Raw genomic sequence first — 25,319 nt, forward strand, 5'->3', positions numbered from 1 at the left:
TGTAAGTATCTGTAAAAATCTGTAAAGTATCACCTATAGGCTCACCTATAGTTGGATAAAAGCAGCTGAGTATGAGTATAAACTAACACAGCCTAAAATAAAATAAAAAAAATCCTACTTTGAGATCTTTACACCACTGCTGATTAATAAGGAAGTACCTTTTATTGGTTTTGATTGGTTCTGTGATGATGAAATGTATTTTTACCGTTCTGTATTGATATGTTCCCGCATCCGAAAACATCACTAACACACACATAAACACATCTAGCACTGAAATAATTATTAAAAAGCCTTCTTAGTTTTCAAAGAAGTCACTCTTCTCAGATTTGCACAAAGTTCACTTGTGAGTTGTTTCTTGTTCTCGGCGCATGCAACGCAAATTAATGTCGTAAAGACTCAGGTGTTATGCAAATTCAGGTTTACTGTGTGAGTGCTGATGCCTGTTGTTAAAAAACCCAAGGTATCCTCGCTGCCATGAAGTATGAGCCAGTATGAGCTGGACGGATCTTATTCCTTTTCTCTCTGGGCAAAGTGGCTTTTCATTTCAGTTAGAACCTGTTAATCCAGTCCACTGAAAAGGAAACTACCGTCAAGTTAGATAAACTCATAGAGAACCTCCGGACTAAATTTTCAAAACAACAAGGAGTTGGAAGGGGTTTTGCTGTCGTTCAATTTATGGTAAGTGAGTTAAGTCATTTATTTATTTATTAAATTTTTCCAGGTATGTTCAAGCACTAGATACTGTTCCACGTTTTCAAACTGAGCATTTACCTTGCGCTAATGCAATAAACTAGCTGTTTTATTCCCGTTCCTTAAATCTCAGAGTCCTAAGACTTATCTTACCTGTTACAATTCTTCAGCCACACAGGAAGCTAACACTAGGTCAGAGTATTAAAAGGAAAAAAATAGAGTACGAAAAATTATTCCACAGAAGCTTCAAGCAAAGAAATTTCCCATTTAACTCACGAGACGCTCCTTTTACAGGCTAGTAAAATGTCGCCTATCATATTTTAATTTAATACTAATACTAATTTAATTTAATAAGCTGTTCCGCTGCAAAGCAGTGAAATATAAAATGATGTTAGCATATTATGTCACATAAAGATTTTTGTAGTTTTAATCATTTTAAAACTCGATAATAATTTTTATTTGTGGATCCAAATGTGAAAGGCTTTAACCAGCAATTCTTACTGTCAGCTCTGCTTTCATACTCAAACAAAAACATATATTTCAGCCAAACAACCTCTCCGGGCCGACTCCGGTTAATGCACTTTTATTTTGAAGTGCACACACGCTTCTTCCGGTCTCCTGGTGTTTTCGCTGGAGGCAGCGTGGCTCGGACTGTGAGGCGGGTGGAGGGAGTGTCTGCTGGGTGTATGAGCTGGCTGACGTCTTGTTGGTGTGAATGAGCTGAAAACACACACGTACACACACACACTTGGTCTGACAACAGCTCGGCAGGCGAGACGATCACGGGAAACGGAGGAACAGTTTTCTTTTATATCTTCTTCCCGCTTCCTTCCCCCCTTCCATCTTTATGACTTCGTGAAGACGAAAGGTAAACACACACTTGCACGCAAAAAGATTGAAAGAAAACTTTATAAAAAGCTAACTGCTTATGTTGTTATCTTAATAATGGGAAGGGGTACGTTTAGGGACAGGTGCACAACCTTTGTGACAGTGTAATGGGTGTTTTCCAAGCTTTGTGAAATATTTTGGCTGACGTACATCCTCATAATCAGTCCTCGCATCCTTACTTAAGAGCTGTGTCCAGAACACACAGGCTCGGATCACTCTTTCATTTCGCTTATATCGCCTTTCTTTGTCCACTTTGAGAGGACCCAGAGGCGGACACCGGCTCGGAGTTCACTATTGACGCGTCTACTAGTAACTTATTAACAACCCGAAATGAAACACGGGGATATAACGCTGGTTTAGCTGGTGAAGTCGTTACGATTGGCTCTTTGAGACCAAACTGACCTCGAAGTAAGCGCGCTCTCACAGCATCACTGGGGAGAATAAATTGACCTAAACATAAAATCTAAAGGCAGCCAGTGTGGCCTTGACACGACAACAGGGGCACTAAAGGCAAACAGAGATAAAGAAAGTTAAAAGCCTGCAAGCAAAGTGCTACAGGAGACCGAGCTCTGCAGAAACCACCGAAAATAACTGAAAAAAGCAAGGGCTGAAAGCCTTCTCTCCTCCAGAGTGTTTGTTTCTTAGGAATTTAGCTGCTGGGAAAATAGAGGAGGGGTAGAAACAAACTAGACACTTAAAAACAAAATTTAAAAAAATCATTGGGTGGTGCACACAGCTGTAGTCCAACCTGATCTCATTACACAATATCTTGCACACCCAGAGGTGTTGTGTTTAAGAGGTGTAGCAAAGAAGAAAAAAAGTACAATGCATATCCCATGTAAAAATACCTAAGTGCACACATACTGAAAACTGCTGTTTGGAATCTAAACAGCAAACCAGCTGCAGATTGATAACAATGCTCCATAAGCATTTTCTATTCCTTCTCAAGCTGTACTAGTTAGTGTAGAGAGTGTTAAAACTGCAGGGTGTGGAGTTACCGGTTTTAGTCTTACAGGACAAACCAGATGACATGCTGCACACAATGCCTGTGGTATTTAGTGTAGCAGATTTGGTCACATATTGTATTACTGTTATCTTTTTCACACGGTGTGTAAATTTGGCCCTTTTTTTGTGAGTGGGGAGGGAGGGAGGCCATTTCTGTTGGTCAAAGTGCTCATGTGACAGGTTGCTCGGGACAGTTGCAGTTTGTTTATCTTTTAGTGGTTTCAGATCAATGCCAGCTCCGGGTTTTGACTGTGCCAGAGCTGTAGATTGTATTATAGATGTATGGTACGGTTCACCAGGCCTGTTCCCTGCTTGCCTGTTTTGATCTTGATTACTTTTCCTTTCAGGTGTTCACTCAACGCTTGGCACTTTCATCGTTGTGTAATACTTAACATTTGTAAATGTTATCACTTGGACCTGTTCAGAGCAGTTTATCTTGCTCATTCTCAATCAGTTCATTTTAGTTTCCCATTTTACGTATCACTAAACATCCTCAGTCAAGATGAGCCATCACACGCTGTCAGAGCTTCACTGTGTGTGAGAGTCTTACCATTTAACTACTTTAATTTTAGCTGGAGAAAAAGAGAAACAATCAAGGAAAGGTTCAGTGCATTTTATGTTATCAAAAGACCAAATCAAAGACTGAAACCTGAGGGAAAAAATATGAAAGCGAGTGGCAGGAAGACTTTTTTTTAATAGTGGCTGATGTTTGTTCAGAATGATTGATTAGTTTCTCTTTGCTTCTGTAATAGAGTAATGCACTTTGAAAAATCTAGACAAACCAGACCATTCCCGTCTTCTTTGTGACAACATAACCGACTGGCTTTTTCTGTTCTGAGTATGAAATGGGTTTTCATTAATGGAAATATGGAGTTTGCTGTGGATAAACATGTTCTGTTCTTCACTCGTCCTGTTTCAGCAACTCGGCAATGGAGAGCTCCGTCGAGGCTTCCAAGACTAGTGTCATGTCGAAACCCAAGCCACCGCTGACCCCCAAACCTGGCCTCGCTCCCAAGCCCTTCTCTTTGCAGAAGAATACCACCATCCGCTCCATTCATGCCCCAAAGACGCTCCCCGCTACGTCGAAAATTCAAAACTCAGAGCCTTTGACCCCTCGTGCTCAAAAAACATCTCAGCTGGCTGTCACCTCAAATGCCAAACCAGGCTCTCAAAGTGAGCTTCCCAAAAGTCACCCAACAACAACCAAAGCTAGTGAAGCAGGTAAAGAGGAAACTCGTGACTCTAGTGGAGGAAAAACAGCCTCACAAACCAGTCGGCCCGAAGAGACAAAGAAAACTGAGCTCGTCCAGAAAGACATCATCCAAACAAACGACAAAGCTTCTGGAGATGTTGCAACTCATTCAGAGCAGAACAACGGAAAAGCGAAGGAAGATGAAGCTCAAGCTTCTGTTGTCAAAATGCGGAATCACTCAGGTAGCGATGGATCCTCTTCAACCGATGAAACATTTTGTTGGGGTGGTGCTAGGAAGCGTCTGTCCATGGAGCTCACCTCGAAGTTTGAGTCAGGTGGTCTGTCTCTGCCCCCCCAGCCTACCATAGCTATCTCCACACACAACACCAAAGGTGATTCAAATAAGCCAGCATCTCCTGCTCCAGAGCAGAAGCAGGCATCGCCAGAGCCGAAGCAGGCATCACCAGAGCCGAAGCAGGCATCGGCAGAGCCGAAGCAGGCATCTCCAGAGCCGAAGCAGGCATCGCCAGAGCAGAAGCAGGCATCGCCAGAGCCGAAGCAGGCATCGCCAGAGCAGAAGCAGGCATCGCCAGAGCCGAAGCAGGCATCGGCAGAGCCGAAGCAGGCATCTCCAGAGCCGAAGCAGGCATCACCAGAGCCGAAGCAGGCATCGGCAGAGCAGAAGCAGGCATCGGCAGAGCCGAAGCAGGCATCTCCAGAGCCGAAGCAGGCATCGCCAGAGCAGAAGCAGGCATCGCCAGAGCCGAAGCAGGCATCGCCAGAGCAGAAGCAGGCATCGCCAGAGCCGAAGCAGGCATCGCCAGAGCAGAAGCAGGCATCGCCAGAGCCGAAGCAGGCATCGCCAGAGCAGAAGCAGGCATCGGCACAGCCGAAGCAGGCATCTCCAGAGCCGAAGCAGGCATCGCCAGAGCAGAAGCAGGCATCGCCAGAGCCGAAGCAGGCATCGCCAGAGCCGAAGCAGGCATCGCCAGAGCAGAAGCAGGCATCGCCAGAGCCGAAGCAGGCATCGCCAGAGCAGAAGCAGGCATCGCCAGAGCCGAAGCAGGCATCGCCAGAGCAGAAGCAGGCATCGGCACAGCCGAAGCAGGCATCGGCACAGCCGAAGCAGGCATCTCCAGAGCCGAAGCAGGCATCGGCAGAGCAGAAGCAGGCATCGGCAGAGCAGAAGCAGGCATCGGCAGAGCCGAAGCAGGCATCTCCAGAGCAGAAGCAGGCATCGCCAGAGCAGAAGCAGGCATCGCCAGAGCCGAAGCAGGCATCGCCAGAGCCTTCAAACAGAGAGAGCGATGACGGTGGAGTGAAAGAGGACTACACCGGGGGAAACAGCATAAAACGCAGAATCAGTCAACTGTTTGACTCTGCGTCGAGGCCGGAGGCCGTGCCGAAGAGGGATGAACCGGAAATCTTAACCGGTATAGGAGGGGTGAAGGAGCGCATCAAAAATTGGGCTGCAGAAACAACTTCTGAGGGTTCACAGATGGAGAAGAAGCCCCCGGCTACATCCCGAGCACGCTCCATAAGGTGAGTAAGGCTCTGCAGTTTGTGTGCAGTGACAGGATTAGACACAAAGAAAAGGAAGTGAGTATTCATTTGCAAGCACAGGTTCAAATCCCAAAGCCTATCTTCGTTGGTCAGATGTAGATGATTTATGACTTTGTGTCTAGGAAGCCTTAACCTTAAATGTGATTCATTTGTTGTTTTGGGTGAGCAAATGTTGGATAAAAAACTTTTTATGTGGGTGTGTGGTTGTATGTGGTTTCTCTTGATTTAGATTTTCTTTATGTTAGTGGTTTGGATTTAAGAGCACATACAGGCATTTCTTATTTAGACAGAAAGCACGGCCCCAGTTTCTGGTTTCTGTGAGCAGCTGTAGCAAGAGTGCAAGTCTAGAACTGTTGAGGAAGGAAAGTTTGAGTGTTGCTCTCTTGATGCTCCTCAGTGTTCAGTGTGTTTGGAAAGTAATCCGGGCGTGGTAAATGAAAAATGCTGCTGCAGTATCGATGTTGCAGCCAGATTTATGTCCTTAAATAACCAAGGTTAGATAAGGAAGCAAACTAAGCTACTGAAGTGTGTGAGGTTTGAGATTAGACATCCAGCTGTCTGCACGTAGCTTCAGGTATTTAGCCATTCCCTATAGTGGATGTTAATGGGATTTTAGTTGTGTTTGCTTACAGTTTCCTAAATAACATTTAGGGAAATTAATCTTTCAGAAAATCTGCATCCTGACTATATTTTTGAGAGTTTTCACTGTCAGAAGTTTTCAGTGGAACTACTACTCCATGTACTGAATACGCATTATTATCTCTGAAGCACTGCTGACTGTGTGGAAATGCCATCAAGACTATTTAAGTGACCAATCACTGAGTGGATAAGGAAAACCTTGTTTTTTTTACTCATGTTGAAATCAGACCTTTTAAGTAAATGCTCACAATTTCCAGGTAATTTATGCTCTCACTGACAGCTGGATTAGATATATACCTCTCTTTGCCCTTATGCTGGGTGTCATAAATATGTCACATGCTTCCTGGATTCCTATGAGGCTGCCAGCAAACCAATGAAGACTCGTGGAAGTCACTGGTCTGAATAAGCATTAGATCCACTGCTCTCTGTAAAACTTTGTTAACATTAAAGTTGACTTTTTGTGTTGGTTAAAAGCGACGCGCAAGGTGTTATTTCGCGAACTTCCAGGGTGCAAATAGGCCGTTTCCCCCAGCGCTACACTAAGCTAAACATTTGCTTTGTATTTAATGTACAGACAGACGTACACACAGGGTGGTGTCAATCTTCTCATGTAGGTCTAGGTCTAGTTGTTGTCTGTTACTTTCATGTTAATCTCTAGAAACAACCTACCAGAAGTTTTCTTGTTTGTGTTTGTAGTCATGTGGTATAGACCAATCACATTAGAGCAGGGTTTGCTGTTTTTTATCTGCCTACAAAATGACTGCTATATGTAACAGGACACCTAGCTATCAGCTCAGTGACTCTTGAATGTTGAGAACAAAAAGCCCCCAAAACAAAACAAGAACAAAACGTCATTAAAACTCTGTTGTTCACAATGAAAAGCTATGATTGCTCTCTCCTCCACAGCTTTGAGCCCACAACTTCTCCAACAGCAGTGAAAACACCAAAAAATTCAAATCTCAGACTTTCTGCCGAAGAAATGCCGCAGAGTCCGACTGTGGACCCCCCGTCAAAGGTCTCTCCTGTTGAACAACCAACAAAGTCCCCAACAGAAATGCTAAAAGGTGTTCGAACTGAAAAGAAATCATCGGCAAGTGCTGCAGAGAGCCCACAAGAGGCGAACAAATCAACGGAGGTTGACGTCCAGTTGCGCACCCCTAACCTGAGTGAAGATGTACCAAAGAGGGACAATGTCAAACGTCGCTCTGTTCGCTTTGGCACCGTGCAGAGTGATGATGGTGGGCCTCCACTGATCCTAGGCTCGGATTCTGATTCTGACACTGAAGAAGAAGAAGAAGAAGAAGAGGAGGAGGAGGAGGAGGAGGAGGAGGAGGAGAGTGCTGGAGTTACAGCTGAAAAGGAAGTCCCTGATTTAGTGCCTGTCTATAAAAGAGTAGGAATTTTTCAGAAAAAATATGATGTGAGTCAACAGCAAGAAGAAGAAAGACTGAAACATCTGAAATTTGAAGAACAGCGGCGAGCAGAGGAGAAGGAACAAGCAAGGCTTCAGCTAGAACAGGAGCAGAAAAGAGTGGAAGAAGAGAAGGAAAAAGAAAGGGAAAGACAGAGGGAAGAGCTCAGGCTTAAGGAAGAGGAGAGGGCAAGGCAGAAAGAGGAGCAAATTAAACAAGAGATGGAGGAGAGGGAAAGGGAGAGGCTAAAGGAAGAGGAGAGACTGAGGAAGGAAAGAGAAAGACAGAGACTAAAAGAAGCGCAAGAGAGAGATAGAGAGCTAAAGCTGAAACAGGAAGAGGAGGAAAGGGAGAAGGCAAGACAGATAGAGGAAAGACTCGGAGAAGAACAGAGGGAGAAAGAACGATTAAAGGCAGAGGCTGAGGAAAAGCAGAATGCTATTGTCAGGAAGCAGGAAGAGTTGCTGAGGGAAAGACTGAGACAGGAGGAGGATGAAGAGAGAAAAAGAAGGGAGCAGGAGAGGAAAATCCAGCAGGAGAAAGAGGCAGAGATGGAGAGGAAGAGGCTGTTAGAAAAACAGAAAGAAGAGGAGAGAAGGGAAGAGGAAAGAAGGAGGCAGATTGAGAAAGAAAAAATGGAGCTGGAAATGAAAATACAGCAGGAAAAAGAGGCAGAGATGGAGAGGAAGAGGCTGTTAGAAAAACAGAAAGAAGAGGAGAGAAGGGAAGAGGAAAGAAAGAGGAAGATTGAGAAAGAAAGACTAGAGAAGCAGGAGCAGGAGAGAAAAATGCAAGAGGAACTGGAAAGAAGGCAGGCAGACCAACTCAAAGAAAAGCAAAGACTAGAGGAAGAGAGAGAAACAAAACAATCTGGGTTGAACAACATGCAAGAGGAGAGTTTGGTGCACAGAGCAAAGCCACATCTAAACCGTTTTGAATCTAAAGATTGGCCTCAGGAGTCAAAATCACCACATTCCCCCTCACCAAACACCTCTGGGCCCACAGAGAATCTGATGGATGTGGTTTATGATGACTTCTCGGTCAAACAGAATCCGATCAACATAGAATTTGATGATTTTTCAGTCAAACCGATAAAAGTGATCTCACGGCGTAAAACAGAAAGCAGTCCAGTTTTCCGTAGTTGGGATGACTTTCTGGATATAGAGGAAGTGAAGGGACTGGTGCCTGTGGACGTCAAAACTGAGAGAGCCAAGGAAGACAAAATGGAAAAACCAGAGCAGTGTCCGAATACACCTCCTTTGCAGGAGAGAGAATGGGCGGAGGAGATAAAAGATGAGCCAGAAGAGGAGCAGCTCATCTCTCTAGACGTGAAGAAAGAGGAGCAGCTCATCTCTCTAGACGTGAAGAAAGAGGAGAAGCTCATCTCTCCATATGTGAGGAAAGAGGAGAAGCTCATCTCTCCATACGTGAAGAAAGAGGAGCAGCTCATCTCTCTAGATGTGGAGGAGGAGGAAGAGGAGGGGGAGAAGGAGACAGAAACCGAGGATGAGGACGAGATGGAAGAAGACAACCAAGAGGTGAGCCCTATTTGGTTAGGTTCTAGCTTGATTCGTATTTCTGTCACGCTTGATTAGATTTTGTTTTGTGGACATCACTATGGTTATATGAAAGCTCCAACTGTTCACTTATGCAGAAAGGGTGAGGTTAGGAACAGAAGCAGGGGTGTGCACCACTAGGAAATTTGGTTATTTTGTCAATGAATCACATCAGCCAGGCAGCCATACACACCTCACCTGCACCAGCATTTTGCCATTCCTGTAAGACAAGGAGAGAAATATCTTGTCGTACTTGCTTCAGTGTGGTTAAGTCACAGCTTAAGAACTCGTGACTGTGTTAGTGTGTGTGCGTGTACTTGTATTACTCATGTTAACACAGCTGGGGAGACTCCTTCATTTTAACTATCCTTATATAACTGCCTTATAAAGTAAGGCTGGGTCCAGGAAATGATACTGTTAATTCTCAGGGAAATTACTGTACTGTTTTCTGAAGGCAACATAAACATAAACATATCTCAGTAGTACTCCCCCCCCCGCTGAAGTGATTACTTGTTTTATTACAGCGAGAAACATCAAAGAAGGCTAGGGCGAGGTAAACTGCTAATGTGCACGTTTCAATGTTTCTGCTCTTAAAATTACTGCCAGTCATTGTGGTAAGCGCGAGATCAAAAAAGAAGTGCGATGACAGTGCGAAGTTTTGACGGCAGAAAGATGGGTTACAACTTCCTGTGTGTGTTTCCAGAAGCTGTCTATCTTCTGTGTCTTCTGCTTTCAGTTTGCAAAAAACATTTTTAAGTAGAAGCATCGCAAACATTTTAAAGACTCATGTTACGAGGAAGAAGGTTTGGTATGAGTGTGTGGAAGAGTAATGACATTTTTGTTTACTGTTTGGTTCATACTGTGTATCTCCAACGTGAGTGTAAGGCAGGTGTGTGTTACTTAAGAGTGTGCTGTGTGATGATGTGGGCCATAGGGCTATAACCCGTCAGATAATGGGTCATATGTTTCTATTTCACACGTCTTGTCATATTACCACATTGCAAGAAAATTCGGTTGGTAGTGAAGATGTTAGTTTACACGATTATGTAATATGAAGTGTAGTTCAGCGTTTTCCAAACAAAAGCATTTATATTCTCTTTTACTGAGAGTTTTGTGAGGCAATTAACATTGAAGTTGTGTATGTAGCAAAAATAATGGCATCAGTTGCATAGTTCAACACAAAAGCTGGAAAGAAAGTTTTGTGTCTGCCTCCACTTTCCTGTCCACTCTGCACTACTGTGCTATCCATTAAAGAGAAGAGGCAAAGAAATGACATAGAGTCGTATCTTCTTCCGTCATAATGCTGAGTCATTATGTCATAATGCTGAGTCATTATCAATAGATTTGGTATTGCACTTATCTAACTCTCAGTGTAAAAGTGATTAAAAGTGATTGAAATCATCTGCAAAATGCAGATGCTTTCACTTGATTAAATACCCTCCTCTGAATGTTGAGTTGACATTCAGAGACAATGAAGTCGCAGAACAGCTGCAGTACAAGACTGACGTACAGATGGTCTGCAAATAAACACGATCATTTTACAGTTTGCAGTTTGAAGTTTTAGTTCGCCAAGTTTAGTTGTTCCAAAAATGCTTCGATGCGTTTGATTTCACATGTCTATGTGTCCTGTTTCACAACACGTGTGAGTTTGTCTTGCTGAAATAAGGTATATGATGCACTAATGCGTCACAGGTGCACAGACCGTCTCCTGATAAAATATCACATTTCGATTGGTCAGACCACAAACTGTTCCACTGCTCGTTAGTTCATAATAAGCGAGCTTGTGAACGCAGCTGCAATCTATGTTCGCTGACTGTTGGGTCATTCCATCTCAAATTTGCTCAGTCATCTCTGATTTACATAAAAGATTTATGGTCCAAAGTTTGAACATGTGTAATGAGTGCTGTGAAAGTTTCGTTTCATATGTCAACTACTTTTCAGGATATATCTTTTGGAAAAAATGGTTAGTCGACCCACTTTCAGGCACGTTTTTTGAAATCTGAGGCAGTGTTTGAACATGAATATTTGAAAAACTATTAAAGATGAAAGATTTTCTCAGTATCAAAATGAATCAGGATCTGTAATTTGGAATGGATACATTTGAAAAAAAGATAATTGGGTACTTAAAATATAAAGAGGCAATCTGTATGCTAACTGTGTGAATGAAGGCCGCAAGAATTGTAATTAATATGTATGAATATGCTACATTGTTGCGTTTTAATACCTGGAATAACCTGAATGATTAGCCTGCTTCAGAGCAGTAGGTCTTGAAATGGGTAGAGAAGGTCTCAGAGGTGAAAAATATGCACATATACATTAAAATCATTTTTTTGTATAATTTTGTTTTTGTGGTACAAATTATAATATTTGCTCAAGTCAGGATGAAAGTTGAGTGAAAGTAGCACTTTCTTTATTTTTTTTCATGTTAAAAAGAGTTTTATATGCTTTATTTTACAGTATTATGACAATAACTATAAACCATTCAGACATTGGGACTACTTGTCTTTTGCGATGTGAGCTTTATTAGTGTGTGTGCTCAAATATAGGGCTTTACATATTTTCCATATTTTAACTACCTAATACTCACATTTTTGATGTATCTGGCCCAAATTACACATTGTAATTCATTTTCATGGTAAGATACATTTTCAGGCTTTTATCTTCAATAGTTTTTAGATATTAATATTTAAACATTGCTGCAAATTTCACTGGGCAAAAAAAATACATATTGAAAATATAAATAATAATAATAAAAAATATAGCAATTATTACATATTCAAACTTTGTACCATGAAATTTTTATGCAAATCGGTGACGTTGGTTTGACATTGTTGTTTTCAGAGCTGCTCCTGAATCCATGTTGTGTTTTTCTCTAATGACTCATGTGAGAAACTTATCGTTATGCAATTTTATGTTGTGAAATATTATTCTCACATAGCTGAACTGTTGCCTTAATAGTAGTGAACGGCTGCTATTCTTTGCACCTTTTGTCTTAGATGGTCTTTTGTTTAATCGTTTATATTATTGCATACATTTTACTTGCATCAACCTTTTATGTTTTGTCTTTGTGTTACTTTTTGTTTGAATCTAAGTTTTTCTTTTCCTACTAACTTCTTAGACAGTGTCCAAACTTCTTCTTTTATAATTGAGAACAGAGGTGACAGGTCAAGTAGATAGCAAAGTGAACAGATGTTCAATTTTGACACAGCATTTTAAAAAAATAAAGGCAGCAAACCCAACAAATTCCAGGTGAACAGAGCAGAGCTGCACTTAATGAGAGCAGGGCTGCCAGAGATATGACATTTAAGACAGATGGGTTCACCGCCTGTTTGAACATGCAACATTTTTGCAGACTTAATGAAAACAGTGAACCAACCCTGGACTGTGAGTGTGTGTTTGTTCTGTCAGTGCTGTAGCAAGCAAACCTATGACATACAGGGCAATGTATGCAACCACTTGAGTCCTGTAAAGGGGCTTTGCTTGTCTGTCTGTGTGAGTACATTCTTATTTGCACCACTGAGTGGCGCTGCTGCTCTTTGACTTTTCACTTCCTCACTGTGTGCTGCAGAAATGATGAACTTTATCTCATATAAGGCAGCTGAAAATCAGCTAAAAATAAAAGACCTCTGTAACACTAAACTATATGTTTTCATAAGTGTAATCGTTTGTTTTCTTCTTTTCTTTCCCTTTTTAATGTCAACCTGAAAACTGACAAAAAGCTTTTCATTTTTAGACAAAGCAGACTGGAGAAAATGTTTACTAGGCAAACACAAGGTGCGCAGCTGATCGTGCACCCTCAGTCAGGCTTCTGATTGAAAGAAAGATGAGCAGATGATGGCAGGATGTGATGGTAAGAAGAGCCTAGGTGCTGTGTGGTCAGCATGCCCTCTTTTGGGTCTCTCCAGCAGAGCAGGATGTGAGAATGACCATACATGGTGCCCCATGTCTGCTCTCATTTTCTGTCTCTGTCTCTCAATCTCTCCACCCTGTTTTGAGAGAGAGCCTGTCATCCCCCCTCCCTCACACACAAACACACTCTCTGGCACACAAAGAGGACGGTCTAATCCAGAGACAAGAAAGTTCACGTCTACTGTCTTTGTGTTTTCTGCTGCTTCATTTGCCTTTTCCTCTCACAAAAACCTGGCTCATTTATTGCCTGCATTTACCTACGGATGAGACCGGCAGAGGGAGGTACAGAAAGCACCTTGGCCCAGCCAGGCCGCACCTTTCCTACTTCCCTCGGGATTTTCCACATCCGAGCACAGACCTCCGCTTTGTGTTGACGTTCTGTGAAATCACTCAGGTCTGACAGTGATAAAGGGGTGATCTGTCTCTCTGTACTTGCCTTTGGATGTTTGGAGTGTCAGATGCTTCCCATGTGATGTTTTTTTTTTCTTCCTGTTTTTGTGAACTTGGAAGTACGTGGGTAGGTTTAGTCAAAGAGGTTTTAGTCAAAGAGATAAAAGGATGTAAATTGCCAACTTTAGACTGAAACCTTCGAGGCTCTTTTTGCTTCCCAAGTGACGACAGAGAGGAGTTTTTGAAGCAGGCTTCAGTCGGTTTGTCTTTTAAATGGATGCTTAATCAATGATGGGAAGCTCTTTCTTTAGGATGCCGCTGTCTCACATCAATCATAGTTAATGTGACAGTGGAATAGTGTCGTCACACTGCAAACACATGGCTGGCTGGACTATTTACTTCTTCACTGACGGCAAATTGTAGACTATTCCAGGAAGTTCGGGTAAGCTGAGTCGTAAAAATATGCAGAGAGAGGAAGCATCCATTTCAAATGACAGATGGACTACGTTTTGTCTTCTGTGATGTCAGAAAAGTTCTTTCTACAAAATATAACTTTACCTTCTGAAATATCAACAGACAGCTGGATCGCAGAGCCAGCTTTCTGACTCACCCGCAAAATCCTTTCATCTCTAATAAAGTTGAACCTCAGTTTCTCTGTTGAACCGGTTCCCATGGTGACCCTGCTGTCAGTGCAGCCAGCTGTGTGAGCTTTTCAAGCATGCAGTACTTTGAAGGAAAACTGTCGGCCGCCCAGCTGCAGGTGGTGGGCTGGGTGGGCAGCCTACGTCGGTCCTTGCAAGGGGCTCTGGAGCTCGTGTGGGGCCAGGAGAAGCAGGAGGAGGAAGAGGATGATAAAGAAGATGAAGAAGAGGAAAGTGGAGATGAAGGAGGAAGGTTTCAGAGGGCCATGTCACCGCTCCGTAGCTTTGCCAGTCGCAGCAGGAGATCCCTGCATCGCTTCTCCATCAGAAGTCGCAAGACTTTGCAGAGGAAAGCCACTAAAACCTGTTCTGTAAGAGCTGACATACACAAACCAGTAAAAATATACAGTTACAGTAACTATATTTAAAGGCTTTGCTGTCTAATTTCCATTATCATTGTGTGCAATGATCAAAGCAGAAGCTTTTAGGGCGAGTTTTGTTAGAAAATGCTTCAAAACTCCCTGTAACTTATTAGCCTGTTCAAAATTTCCATGGACATGGGTTAAAAGATAACCATGCAAATGTAAATAGGGAGTGCAGCACACAGTGGCAGTGTGTTTCAGGAAGGACAGAGATATCTGATGAAGTTTCCTGCTTGTATTTTCTGTTTTTTATCAGTGCGCAGTCACGGCCTTTCCCTCTCTGTCTGTGGTGTATGTGGGAGATAACGTGCCGGACAATAACAAAGTGTGACACACTTAGACAAGGTTTATCTAACTGTTGTTATTTATGGGTGTCAGCTCCATATCTGCATCTGCCTTTTGTTTGAGCTGGCCGCCTTTGGCTCACAGCCTAACCGTTCTTAGTTAATGCCTTTTTTCCCCCTATTTCTATTATTGTATGTCATTCCATCTCATTACATTATATTATAATAGATTATATTCGATTTTGCAGGCGATCCTTGCACATTTTTTGGAACCAAAAAACATTTTTTTACACTATATTTAAGTATATAACATGTACATTTGTCTGTAACTTTATCATACATGTGGGTGCACAGGAGAAACAAAGATTATCTCTCCAGCTTAATTCCCTTAATCTGGTGATCTATCGTTTTGATTCTTGTGGTGACACTCCTTCACAGTCGTTGTGAATCAGATTGTTCCTCATTAAGTTGTGCTTTTATTCTCTCCACTTAGCTGCAAACAAGGTTCCATATACATTCCAGTGACCATGACAAAAATGTTATGCAGGTAAACTATAATCAAGCAGACTCTGTCCTAACTTGTGCAGCACATCCTGCGCCCTCAGCAGCACATTTTGTACTGGCAAACACAGAGGTAGTGCTTTTATCCTTTATAGTAGGTGTGTGTGCTACTTAGAAGTTCTTGTCCTAAATCTTCAAATGTTGCTAGATGAATTAAGCTGCACCCTCATGTTTTTTATATATTAGCAGTGGATCCAGTGAAAGATTTAGCTCATAAAAAATCCTCTTAATGTTAGGAAAGGGGGGATCGATGTCACTGCATCGCTTTTGCATCTAACAATGCAAATTTATGTTAGGCCGGATATTTATTGTAGAAACACACCTTTAGAAAGTTAGTAAATGCTGAGAAAAACACTAGCTTGCCTGACCAATCAACAACAGGACTTGGTGGAAATTAAATTTCATCCCTGGTTCTTACAGTGCAAAAGTGCCCTTGTGCCCTAGATTCTACAGGCCCAGGGTTCCTTACTCACCAGATTTCTATAGCATATAACAAGAATCCGAAAAACGAATTCTGGATTCATTTAACCCTTAGAGATGTAAATCACTATAAGTGCTAAATCTTAATCTAACCCTGTGTTTTGTAGAAGGATAAAAGAGATTTCTTGGGTTTAAAAAAAAAAATATGAATATTCATTTAATTGATGATTGTCTAAGTTAGACTTAAGGTTAGGGTTGGAGTGATCGCTGTTGATAAAGTGCACGTCAGAGGGTTGATATGACATAGGTAAGGAATAAGACTGACCCAAGCATATAATAGTTAAGTTACAGTGCCATAAAAAAATTTGCGACTTTTCTGACTCCTTCATTTTTTACACATTTGTGTAAAATGCTTAATTGTTTCATATTATCAAACAAATTAATTATTGGACAAAGATGAACTGAGTAAATGCAAAAGACCGTTTCCCAGGAGTGGGCAGCTTACCAAAATCACTCCAACACGCATCCAGGAGGTCGCAAAAAAAACCCAGAACAACATCTACTTCACTTGCTGTAAATGATGGAGTCATGAACTCTGCTGTCTACCAGAAAATCCCAGAGGAGAATGTTCGGGTGTTAGTTTGTACCCTGGAGCTTAAACAGAGTTGAGTTATACACCAGGACAATGATCCGAATCACACCAGCACTTCTGAATGGCTAAAAAAACAAAAACAGAGTGAAGTATTTGGAGTAATGTAGTCAAAATTCATACTTAAATGCGATTGAGATGCTTTGGCCTTAAAAACAACCTCAAAGAGGCTGTTCAAGCTTGAAAACCCTCCGTTGTGGCTGAATTAAAATAATTCTGCAGAGAAGAGTGGGGTAAAATTCCTCCACAGTGATGTGAAAGATTTATTGCCACTTATCATAAATGCTTGATTGCAGTTCTTTCTGCCAAGGGTGGCACAATCTGTTATTATGTTTGAGGGGAATGACTTTTTCATTGCACGGTATACTGAATATTGAACTGGGGAGCATAAAACAAAGAACAAAGAACCCTGAACGTAGGACATGGCAGATACTGGACTATAAATTTATGGCGTGGGGAACATCCCAGAAATTTCCCTTGGGAGTTGGTGGAGACCAAAGCAGAGATAAAAGGAGAGTATGGGAGTACTGGATACTTTTCCAGTTCACAAACGTATCTCTCATTTCTCTGCAATAGTTGCAATATCTTTGCTCAACTTCTAAACATGTTTCTAATATCTAATTTATTGAGCACTCCTTTAGCTATAGCCAAAGTAGGAAGACGAGGCCGTTCGTTTTGAATTTTTAAAACGGAGGAAACTGGCTCCATAGTGTGGCGGTTTACGCATTTGGTTGACAAGCTAAATTTTGCTGGTTCAGTTCCAGACAGAGATAAGAATCCCCTTTGGGGTTGCGGTCAAATCAAATGTGCAGAGCTACCCGCTGTGGTGCCCACTTGTGACGAGGGGTCATCCTAAAGTAACTTTTCTTTTTTGTCTCCAAATCACACGATACAATGCCTCACTGTTTCTTTTATCTCTTGCACAAATGTTTTTCTAACCTTTGCATACTTAAGATTCACCCAAACAGGAATAACTGCATATTTGAAAAATTCTTTTGTTTTCTTATTGAACTCAGCAGAAGATACTTTCTGGGAAGCATTAGTCAACATTAGAACTTTGTGAGTGACAGCTGCAGCTCTGTGATAAAGGTGGCACAGACACGGGATAAATCGCATCGCAGAGGAACGGCTTGTGTAAAAAAGCACTTTGTTTTTTCTCTGTATCTGAACATGGAGTGTGGTTATAGGAAAATCACTAGAAGCCTATTCATTTGTGCTGTGATGCTGCCAGATAACAGGCATTGTGCAAATGAAGCTGCCCTGAGCGTCCTGAGTAATAAATGGCCTCACAAAAGAGATGAGATGTTTACTCAACTGTTGTGTTGTATCCAGGTGACAGTGTCTGGCCATTCAGCACTGGGATGTGCCCCTCAACAAAATATGAAGCGAGCATACAGGAATGTTTTACGAGGAAGTGGTTGCTTTTGTTTGGAACATGTTTGCGTGCGTCTGTGTGTGCGTGTGTAGTATAGCATGTGGGCGTGACATCATGAGTGTGCTTAGTTTGTCTCTGTTGAGGCATAAAGGTGTGTACGCCAGTGCGTGTGTGTCTGTGTGCGCATGTTCATGCCCCCGGTGTTCATTGAGGACAGCCCAGCCTCTGTGACCGGCTCATTAAAAGACGCATGCTTGGCTGGTCCTTTCTCTCTGTGTAGCTGGTGAGTTTTGGCTCAGCACACAGTTTAGTTTCTCCTTGTTTCAACTCTACAATTTAAAGTTCTTGTTCATAAATTTATATGACGTAGAGGATCATTTGGGTCGTTGAAAAAAAGGATTTTCAATCAATGAACAGAGCAATAGCTTAGAATTGAAGTTAAGGTATTCAGCCAAATATGTCATTTAGCAGGGAAGCATGATGGTGATCTGCCAGTTAGTACTGTTGACTCATAGAAGAAGGTCCTGGGTTCGAATCCACCATCTGGCCTTTCTGTGTGGAAGCTGCATGCGTTTCCCGTGTTTGCGCGGGTTTACTCCTTCCACAGTCCAAAGACATGCAGTTGGTGGGGTTAGGTTAATTGGTGATTCTAAATTACCCATGTTTGTCTGTCTTACTATAGGTTCTTTACTTTACATACTTGTTGTTTTGATTTTGGGCTATATGAATAAAATAGAATTGAATTGATGATTTCTCTGGTTTCTGCGTGTTTTCCTTTTGAATTTACCTGAAATTTTGTGTCCATCTCGCAGGATCAGACCAACAGTTTCTCCACAAAAAATGAAGACAAGGACACCGATGCTTTGATAGACTTTGGCCTTAATCATGACCAGCAGGATCCAGTCTGGGAACAAACACCTGAAAGAAACAGGTAGGAAATCATTTGCATTATTTAAAAAAAATAAAAAATCTTCAAGTACTTTGAGTTTTCGTTGTACTTGTATAACAATGTTAATCCACAAGCCTTTAAAACGTTTCTATTTTTTTATTTGTTTGGCCAAATGTCATAATTTAGACTTCGGGAAAGTGTTTAGGAACAGAAATCTTGTGACAGCTTAACCAAATGCAGATGCACATTAAAATGTGCTGTCAGGCATTTGAAAGTTGAGCTCCCTGTGCCCCCTTGTGGTCAACAAAGTTAAGCACATATGCTTAATGGAGTGGTGAAATTAAAAACAAAAAACAAATTGAAATGAGCCAAAAGCATTTTGGCAATGCCCTATGAACATTCTTCTTCAGCTTTGTTTACACTTTTGTTCTCTTCAGTCCACAGCCAGTCCCTGACGAAGTACCTGAAGTCTCATCTGAAGACACCGCCGATGATCTGAAAGAGCCAGAGTTTGCCCCATTTCCCGAGGTTAGTGAGTTTTTAAATCTTCCCCTGTGCCATCAACCAAAAAAGGTGACATGGAATTCAGTTGTTACTTTTCAAACTTACTTTAGAAAATATCTGTTTGTGCTTGTGCCTTTCTGTAGTGTGAAGCACGGGTAGATGGAACGATAGATAGAAGCACAAAACAAAGATATCAATGACGTTTGTAACAGATATACACTAACTCGTCATTGTGGAAATAATTTTATCAACTCCTGAAGAGAGTTATCAAGACAAAAACAAAACCAACTAAACTTTATGTCTTGATGCATTCTCAATCATCCAGGGAAGTAAATCTCCAAAAAGTTGATTCTGTTCATCTGGACGTAGCGTTTTGTGGGAGAAACGTTTCATCACTCATTCAAGTGACTTCTTCAGTCACTTCCCCAACCTTATACACAGTACATTTGCAACAACTAAACTTTATACACGCTGCCTACATTCACATAGCTATAGATATGTACACATAACATTGATAATGGAAAACAGTGGCATCCAGAAGATAAGAGTCAGAACTCAGCAAAACAGAAAACTTATTTACGGAGCCAATTCATCCTCATATTCACGTGATTTTTTTTAATACAGTTGTGTGAACTTGTGCAGTGAGTCATTGGCTCTGTGCAGTCTTTCCACAGTGTTTTCTCTTCTCTCCCCTGACTATAATGCTCTGATATTTACTATTGATTCTTACGGCCAGCTTATTAAACATATCATTTTCTCTCTGTGCGTGACGTTTTTGTCTGGCTTGAAACAAATTCTGGGCAAAACTCGTGTCGTCTTGCTTTGTACATAATTTTGACTCAACCAGGTCACTAAATTGTTTTTTGTTTTTTTATTTGAGTGACGAAGAGTGACAGCTGATTGAAGCCAGTGTTATTAATTATTCTTATTGCTCTTTTATGTAATATTTATATTGGCTGTATATTTCTTTTGGATGTGTTTCCCCATACTTCTACACATTATGTCATAAAGGGAAGTTTGCAAGCACAGAGTGTGGTTTATGAAATCTTTGACTTTATACAGTGTCATAACTGATTTAAAATCTTTTTTTTCTAATGTATTCATTATGTGACTTCCAGAATATTATATAATTTATTATTTGTTGTTACCCCAAGGAATTTAATTTCAGTTACTTTTTATATTTCTAATTATTTTCTAGTAATAAATAATGCACAGTTGTGGCCAGTGCGTTTGCTTTTTATTGTTAGATTTTCTCTATGTGTCTCTGTACAGAGCTCCGCTCCTCTCCTTGACACCAGTGCACAAAGATCCAAGGCGGATCTGGGAAAGAGGCGTATTCGAACACGTCCGTCACGCAAGCTGACCGCAGGGTTAGCTCAGAAGGAAACACAGGATTGGGGGACCCAGGACACCACAGGTTATTAGAGTATCTGTAATGTTCTATGTGAAAGCGTCAGTGGTATAAAGACAGCTGACGATATCGAATTGTTTTGACTCGTGTCTGTGTTTTTCAGCTGAAAAAGAGACAGTTGCAAAAGAAAGGGAGTCAGATTCTGAGGAAGAACAGCCTAAACCCAAGGTAGTCTGTTCCCCGTCCCAGCGAGTGCCAGTGTTTCCTGGTATGAGTCCTGCAGGCTTGCTTGTAAGTTCTCAAAGCATTCATGAGCAACTTGAATTTATTTTAAATGTGTTTTTTTATTATTAATATATGTAATATGATGCAAATGGGTCTTTCTTTTATTAAATTAAGTACTTATTTGTATTTATTTGCTTTTTTTTTAAGGCTCAACTTAAAAGGAAAACAGGTGGTGGAGGAACTGGAGTGAAAGAGGAAACCGTAGAAAGCAAAGCTAGCGAAGAGAAGGAACATCAAGATGAAGAAGTGGCACCACCTTCCGTGGAGCTCTCGCATTCTCCTCGCACGCCTGCCCGTCTGGCTGGAGCTACACGGGTGCTGCCACTCATAGGCAACAAAGAAGAAGGGTAAGCAGAAAGAAGCGCTGCTCACCAAAACAAAAATATATGTTGTGTAAATGATCCAGATATCTTTGGGGAAGATGACTGAAATATCGAAATATCGTCTGTGACATTCAGTGGTGCCTCCTCGCCTGCTTGGCTGAAAGAGCTGAAATCTAAGAAGCGTATGAGTCAGCACGGCAGTGACGCTTAGCCAGACTGAGGTGAGTGATTTAATATAATTAAAAAAGCTTGCCATGATTTTTGTATTTCTACTTATATGCTAAAATATGATTCTGAGTATTATTTAAAAATGTAAAAACGTATTACTGTAGCTTTTAATATATAGATTTTTTACGTTACAGTACAGAAGTTCCTACATTGCTGTATGACTGTGGGGGAAATAATTATTTGATCACATGCAGAATTTGTAAGTTTGCTCACTTGCAAAGACAAACACTTTTATGTTGGTTTAATTTTAGTGGAGAGAGACAGAGTATTAACCAATCAACCAATAATACAGAAAAAAAAACCCTGCATTGCATAATAGTAACATGACATGCTGAAATTTGGTAAAAGTAGTTGATCCCCCAAGCAAAACATGACTGAAGCCATTGCTAGCAAGCACACTGCTGAGATGTGTCTTGTAGTTGGTCACCAGGTTTGCACACATCTGAGGAGGGATTTCGGCCTACTCCCCTTTACAGAAACTTTAAAGAAAGACATGGCAAAGACATGCTCAGTCGGCCGTCTTGGCTGTTGCTTGGCAACTAGAAGCTTCAGCTTCCTCCACAGATTTACTGTCGCACTGGCGTCTGGAGATTGGCTAAACCACAAAATGACCTTAATGTGCTTCTTTTATAGTCACTCCTTTGTTGCCTCGGCAGTATGTTTTGGGTCATTGTCATGCTTGAAGACCCATCCAAAACTCATCTTCAGTTTTCTGGCTGAAGAAAGGAAGTTTTCATCCAAGATTTTTCAGTACATGGCCCCATCCATTGGGCCTTCAGTGCAGTGAAATTGTCCTGTACTCTTAGCAGAAAAACAACCCCAAAGCATAATGTTTCCATCTCCATGCTTGACTGTGGGGATGGTGTTCTTTGGGTCAGTATTTCTCATGACAGGTTGGCACCAAATGGCTCAATTTTAATTTCATATGACCACAGCACTTTCTCCCAAGCCTCTCTGAATTATTTAGATGTTCACTGACAGGCCTGAACATGTGTCTTCTTGACCAGGTGGACCCCACAGCCGCTACAGGATTGCAGTCCATTACGAGATATCTTACCACTGTGCTTGCTAAAGGGTTTCTCTACTAAGTAGAAGTACTAAGTCCTGTTTTTCTTGGTGATCAAATACTTATTTCATTCAGTGACATACATATGGGACTGCGTGTTTGCGTGGGTTCTCTCCGGTTACTCCAACTTCCTCCCGCAGCCCTAAGACATGCAGTTAGTGAAGTTAGGTCTTTTTCTGTGTTACCCTGTGTCAGATTAGCAAACTGTCCATTGTGTACCTTGTTTCCTGCCCTATTGTAGTTGGGGATCCAACTACACCCCTCCCGGTCCTTATAAGGATAAGCAGAAGAGAATGGATGGACGGACACAAAGAAGTGTATAACTTTTATGTAATATGCGTTTTCCTAGATTTTTGGTTGATATTCTGTCTCTCTCCATTAAAATGAAACTATCACAAAAAGTAGAGACTGTTGATTTCTTTGTGAGTAAAGTTAGTAATTAAGCAGGGGCTCAAATAATTATTTCCTTCAGTGTAGTTGTCAGTAGGGGGTAAAAGGGTTTTTTAATGACTTTTTCTTATCCAAAAAGTGATCTAATAGTCTTTTGTGCAAAAGGTTTCTTTGAATGACTTGTAGATTCATCAGCTGTTTCTGCTACTTCTAACCCTTTTATGACTGGTGCATTGCATATAATTATAGGGCTTAACAGGATTGGCTGTAGATAGGCATGAACATTTTGACATTTTTAACATTTGGCTTGCACCGTGCATCACTATGGTGGGAATGGAAGCATTATTTAAAAGGCCCAATTTTCTTGTGAGTCATAATGCAGCACTGCTGAATACATATACTACATATACTACAGTAGAGTCAATGGTTCAGACTTGGTGGCAATACTGTCAGGAGCTTTCTCCTTTTTTTCCCTTTTGTTTTTTTTTTTTTTTTTTCTAAGGCAGGCTATGACAAAACCGACAGCGAAGACAAAAAAAACCCCAACAGGAAACAGGCCATTATCTTTGCTTTTTTTCTTCTTCTATCACAATGAGAACCACACACTGGGGGAAAACATTTTGTACCTAAATGTACTTTATTCTGCTTGATGTGCTTTTAACCTGCCTGTAAAATTAACCCTAACTCTCACAGGTTTTGACTAGCTTAGGGAGAATTATGGAAGTATAAAGGGCTTATGAACACACCAAACACACATTGTGTTACTGATGTTACCACATTATGAGTTTTATATATTCAATGCTTCCATTTGACCTTACTGCATCTTGTCCACCCTTTAGGAAACACCGTGCCATTGCCATTGAGCTCAGCTGCTGCTGCCGGCAGACATGACCGCTCCATCGTGTGCCCAGAGTGCCTTATTTTGTACCTTCACTGGGATGTTCACTTTTGCTGAATGCGCCTTTGAAATTGAATATAATGCCAAGTCTACATGCCTGTGATGTTTTAATGCCAAGTACATGTTATATGAAATGTTGTTTAAGAAGCTCAGTGGAGAGCAAATACCCCAGTGTCATTTGGAGCAAAGTCATGGACTGTCTGCCTGGATTGTGTAAATTTGTAAGACTGTCATGTACTGACAGGGACTGATGACACTAGGCTTTTAGCAGGATATCTACATTCACACACACGCAGGCCTTTTTATAGTTGTGAGGACACTGGTTGATCACATTGCCTACCCGCTCTCCCAACCCAACTCTTGTCATGTTCTAAATCCAATTTTAACCGCATCACAATGGATCCTCACAATGCAGAAGTTCCCTCACTGTGATGTAGAATTATTTTTTTTAATCCTCATAAACACAGAAATACACGGATGAGGAAACACATGTGTACAGAATTACGAAATATAAATAATGCACCTTGTGTGTATTTAGTTTTAACTGTACAAAAATGCCTTTTATATTGTTTAACCAATCACAAAGCATCTCAAGTAAGGCTTGAAGCACTTTAAGAAAAGTTCTAGCAAATTACCGTCCAAACAGCAGTAGAGTAAAAATTGTAGTGACAGAATCCAGGGATTTTTTTGTGCCTTCTTCATTTTGTTACATCATTAGTGTCTATCTACTTTTTAAAACAAGATCTCACAAGGCTTAATTAAGTACTGCCTGATTTGTTTAACCCACCCACTAGCTGGTTAGAGCGTCAACAGTGGGCTGAGAGGATATTTCTGGGGTGCAATAACAGAGTCAGAAAAAAAATGTTTAAAGGAGAAAAATGCAATAATGTGCTGGAGGTTTTATGTGCCTTTTTAATGTTTAAGAATGAATGTCATCAAAATGGAATTCATTATTGATCAACTTACTGTATGTTAGTGGGAAATTGAGGGAATTTTATTAAAATGTTTTCTATGAAATGAAGTTGAGTGTATTATTTATTTGTTGGTTGATTGGTTTATTTTGGACATTGAACTTCCTATTGCATGTATTCAGTGGCAGTAAAGCATAGATACATTAACTGGGCAATATATTAGGTACACCTTACTCATACTGGGTTGGACACCCTTTTCACCTTCAGAGCTACCTTAATCCTTTGTGGCATAGATTCAACCCAGGAGCTGGAAACATTCCTCAGAGATTTTGTCCATATTGTCATGATGGCATCAAACAGTTGCTAGATATTCAGCTGCTGCACATCCATGATGTGAATCTCCCTTTCCACCACATCCCAAAGGAGCTCTATTGGAATGAGATGTGGTGATTGTGGAGGCCATTTGAGCACAATGAAATCACTGTCAGGTTCAAGAAATCACTTTGAGATAATCTGAGCTTTCTGTCACGTGTGTTATCCTGCTGGAAGCAGCCATCAGAAGATGGGTGTACTGTGATCATTAAGGGATAGACAGGGTCAACAACAATACTCAGGTGGACTGCGGTGTTTAAATAATTCTCTGTTGGTAGCAAAGGGTGCAGGAAAATATCCCTCCACATCATCACACCAGCAGCAGCCCAAACTATTGATATAAGCCAGGATGGATTCATGGTCTTATCTTGTTTATGCCAAATTCTCACTCTATGCTCTGAATGTTACTGCAGAAATCAAGACTGGGAAACGTTTTTCCAATTTTCCATTGTGCAATTCCAGTGAGCTTGTTTGAACTGTAGCCTCAGTTTCTTGTTCTTCGGTGA

The 25,319-nt window shown here is 41.2% G+C and overlaps 1 protein-coding gene across 1 annotated transcript; it reads left to right on the forward strand.

Moving 5' to 3' along the window:
- The first annotated feature begins 1,335 nt into the window (after positions 1–1,335).
- On the forward strand, positions 1,336–24,551 carry LOC146386686 (uncharacterized). Its single transcript, XM_084927903.1, has 10 exons — positions 1,336–1,558; positions 3,503–5,317; positions 6,884–8,927; positions 18,409–18,527; positions 18,923–19,013; positions 20,262–20,406; positions 20,504–20,631; positions 20,773–20,972; positions 21,084–21,169; positions 23,472–24,551. Exons 2-9 carry the CDS (start codon positions 3,513–3,515, stop codon positions 21,157–21,159), a joined length of 4,608 nt encoding a protein of 1,535 aa, XP_084784029.1. The 5' UTR covers positions 1,336–1,558; positions 3,503–3,512; the 3' UTR covers positions 21,160–21,169; positions 23,472–24,551.
- Positions 24,552–25,319: the final 768 nt, after the last annotated feature.

The sequence above is a fragment of the Perissodus microlepis genome, chromosome 5 (assembly GCF_051167445.1).
Source record: "Perissodus microlepis isolate ML-2025 ecotype Zambia chromosome 5, ASM5116744v1, whole genome shotgun sequence".
In the NCBI taxonomy this organism is placed as follows: Eukaryota; Metazoa; Chordata; class Actinopteri; order Cichliformes; family Cichlidae; genus Perissodus; species Perissodus microlepis.

Excerpts from the sequence above, each read along its gene's own strand:
- LOC146386686 (XM_084927903.1), top strand. The coding sequence starts at position 3,513 with ATGGAGAGCTCCGTCGAGGCTTCCAAGACTAGTGTCATGTCGAAACCC. Across the intron at positions 5,318-6,883 it reads TCCCGAGCACGCTCCATAAG|CTTTGAGCCCACAACTTCTC; the intron begins GTGAGTAAGGCT and ends TCTCCTCCACAG. Across the intron at positions 8,928-18,408 it reads TGGAAGAAGACAACCAAGAG|GATCAGACCAACAGTTTCTC; the intron begins GTGAGCCCTATT and ends TCCATCTCGCAG.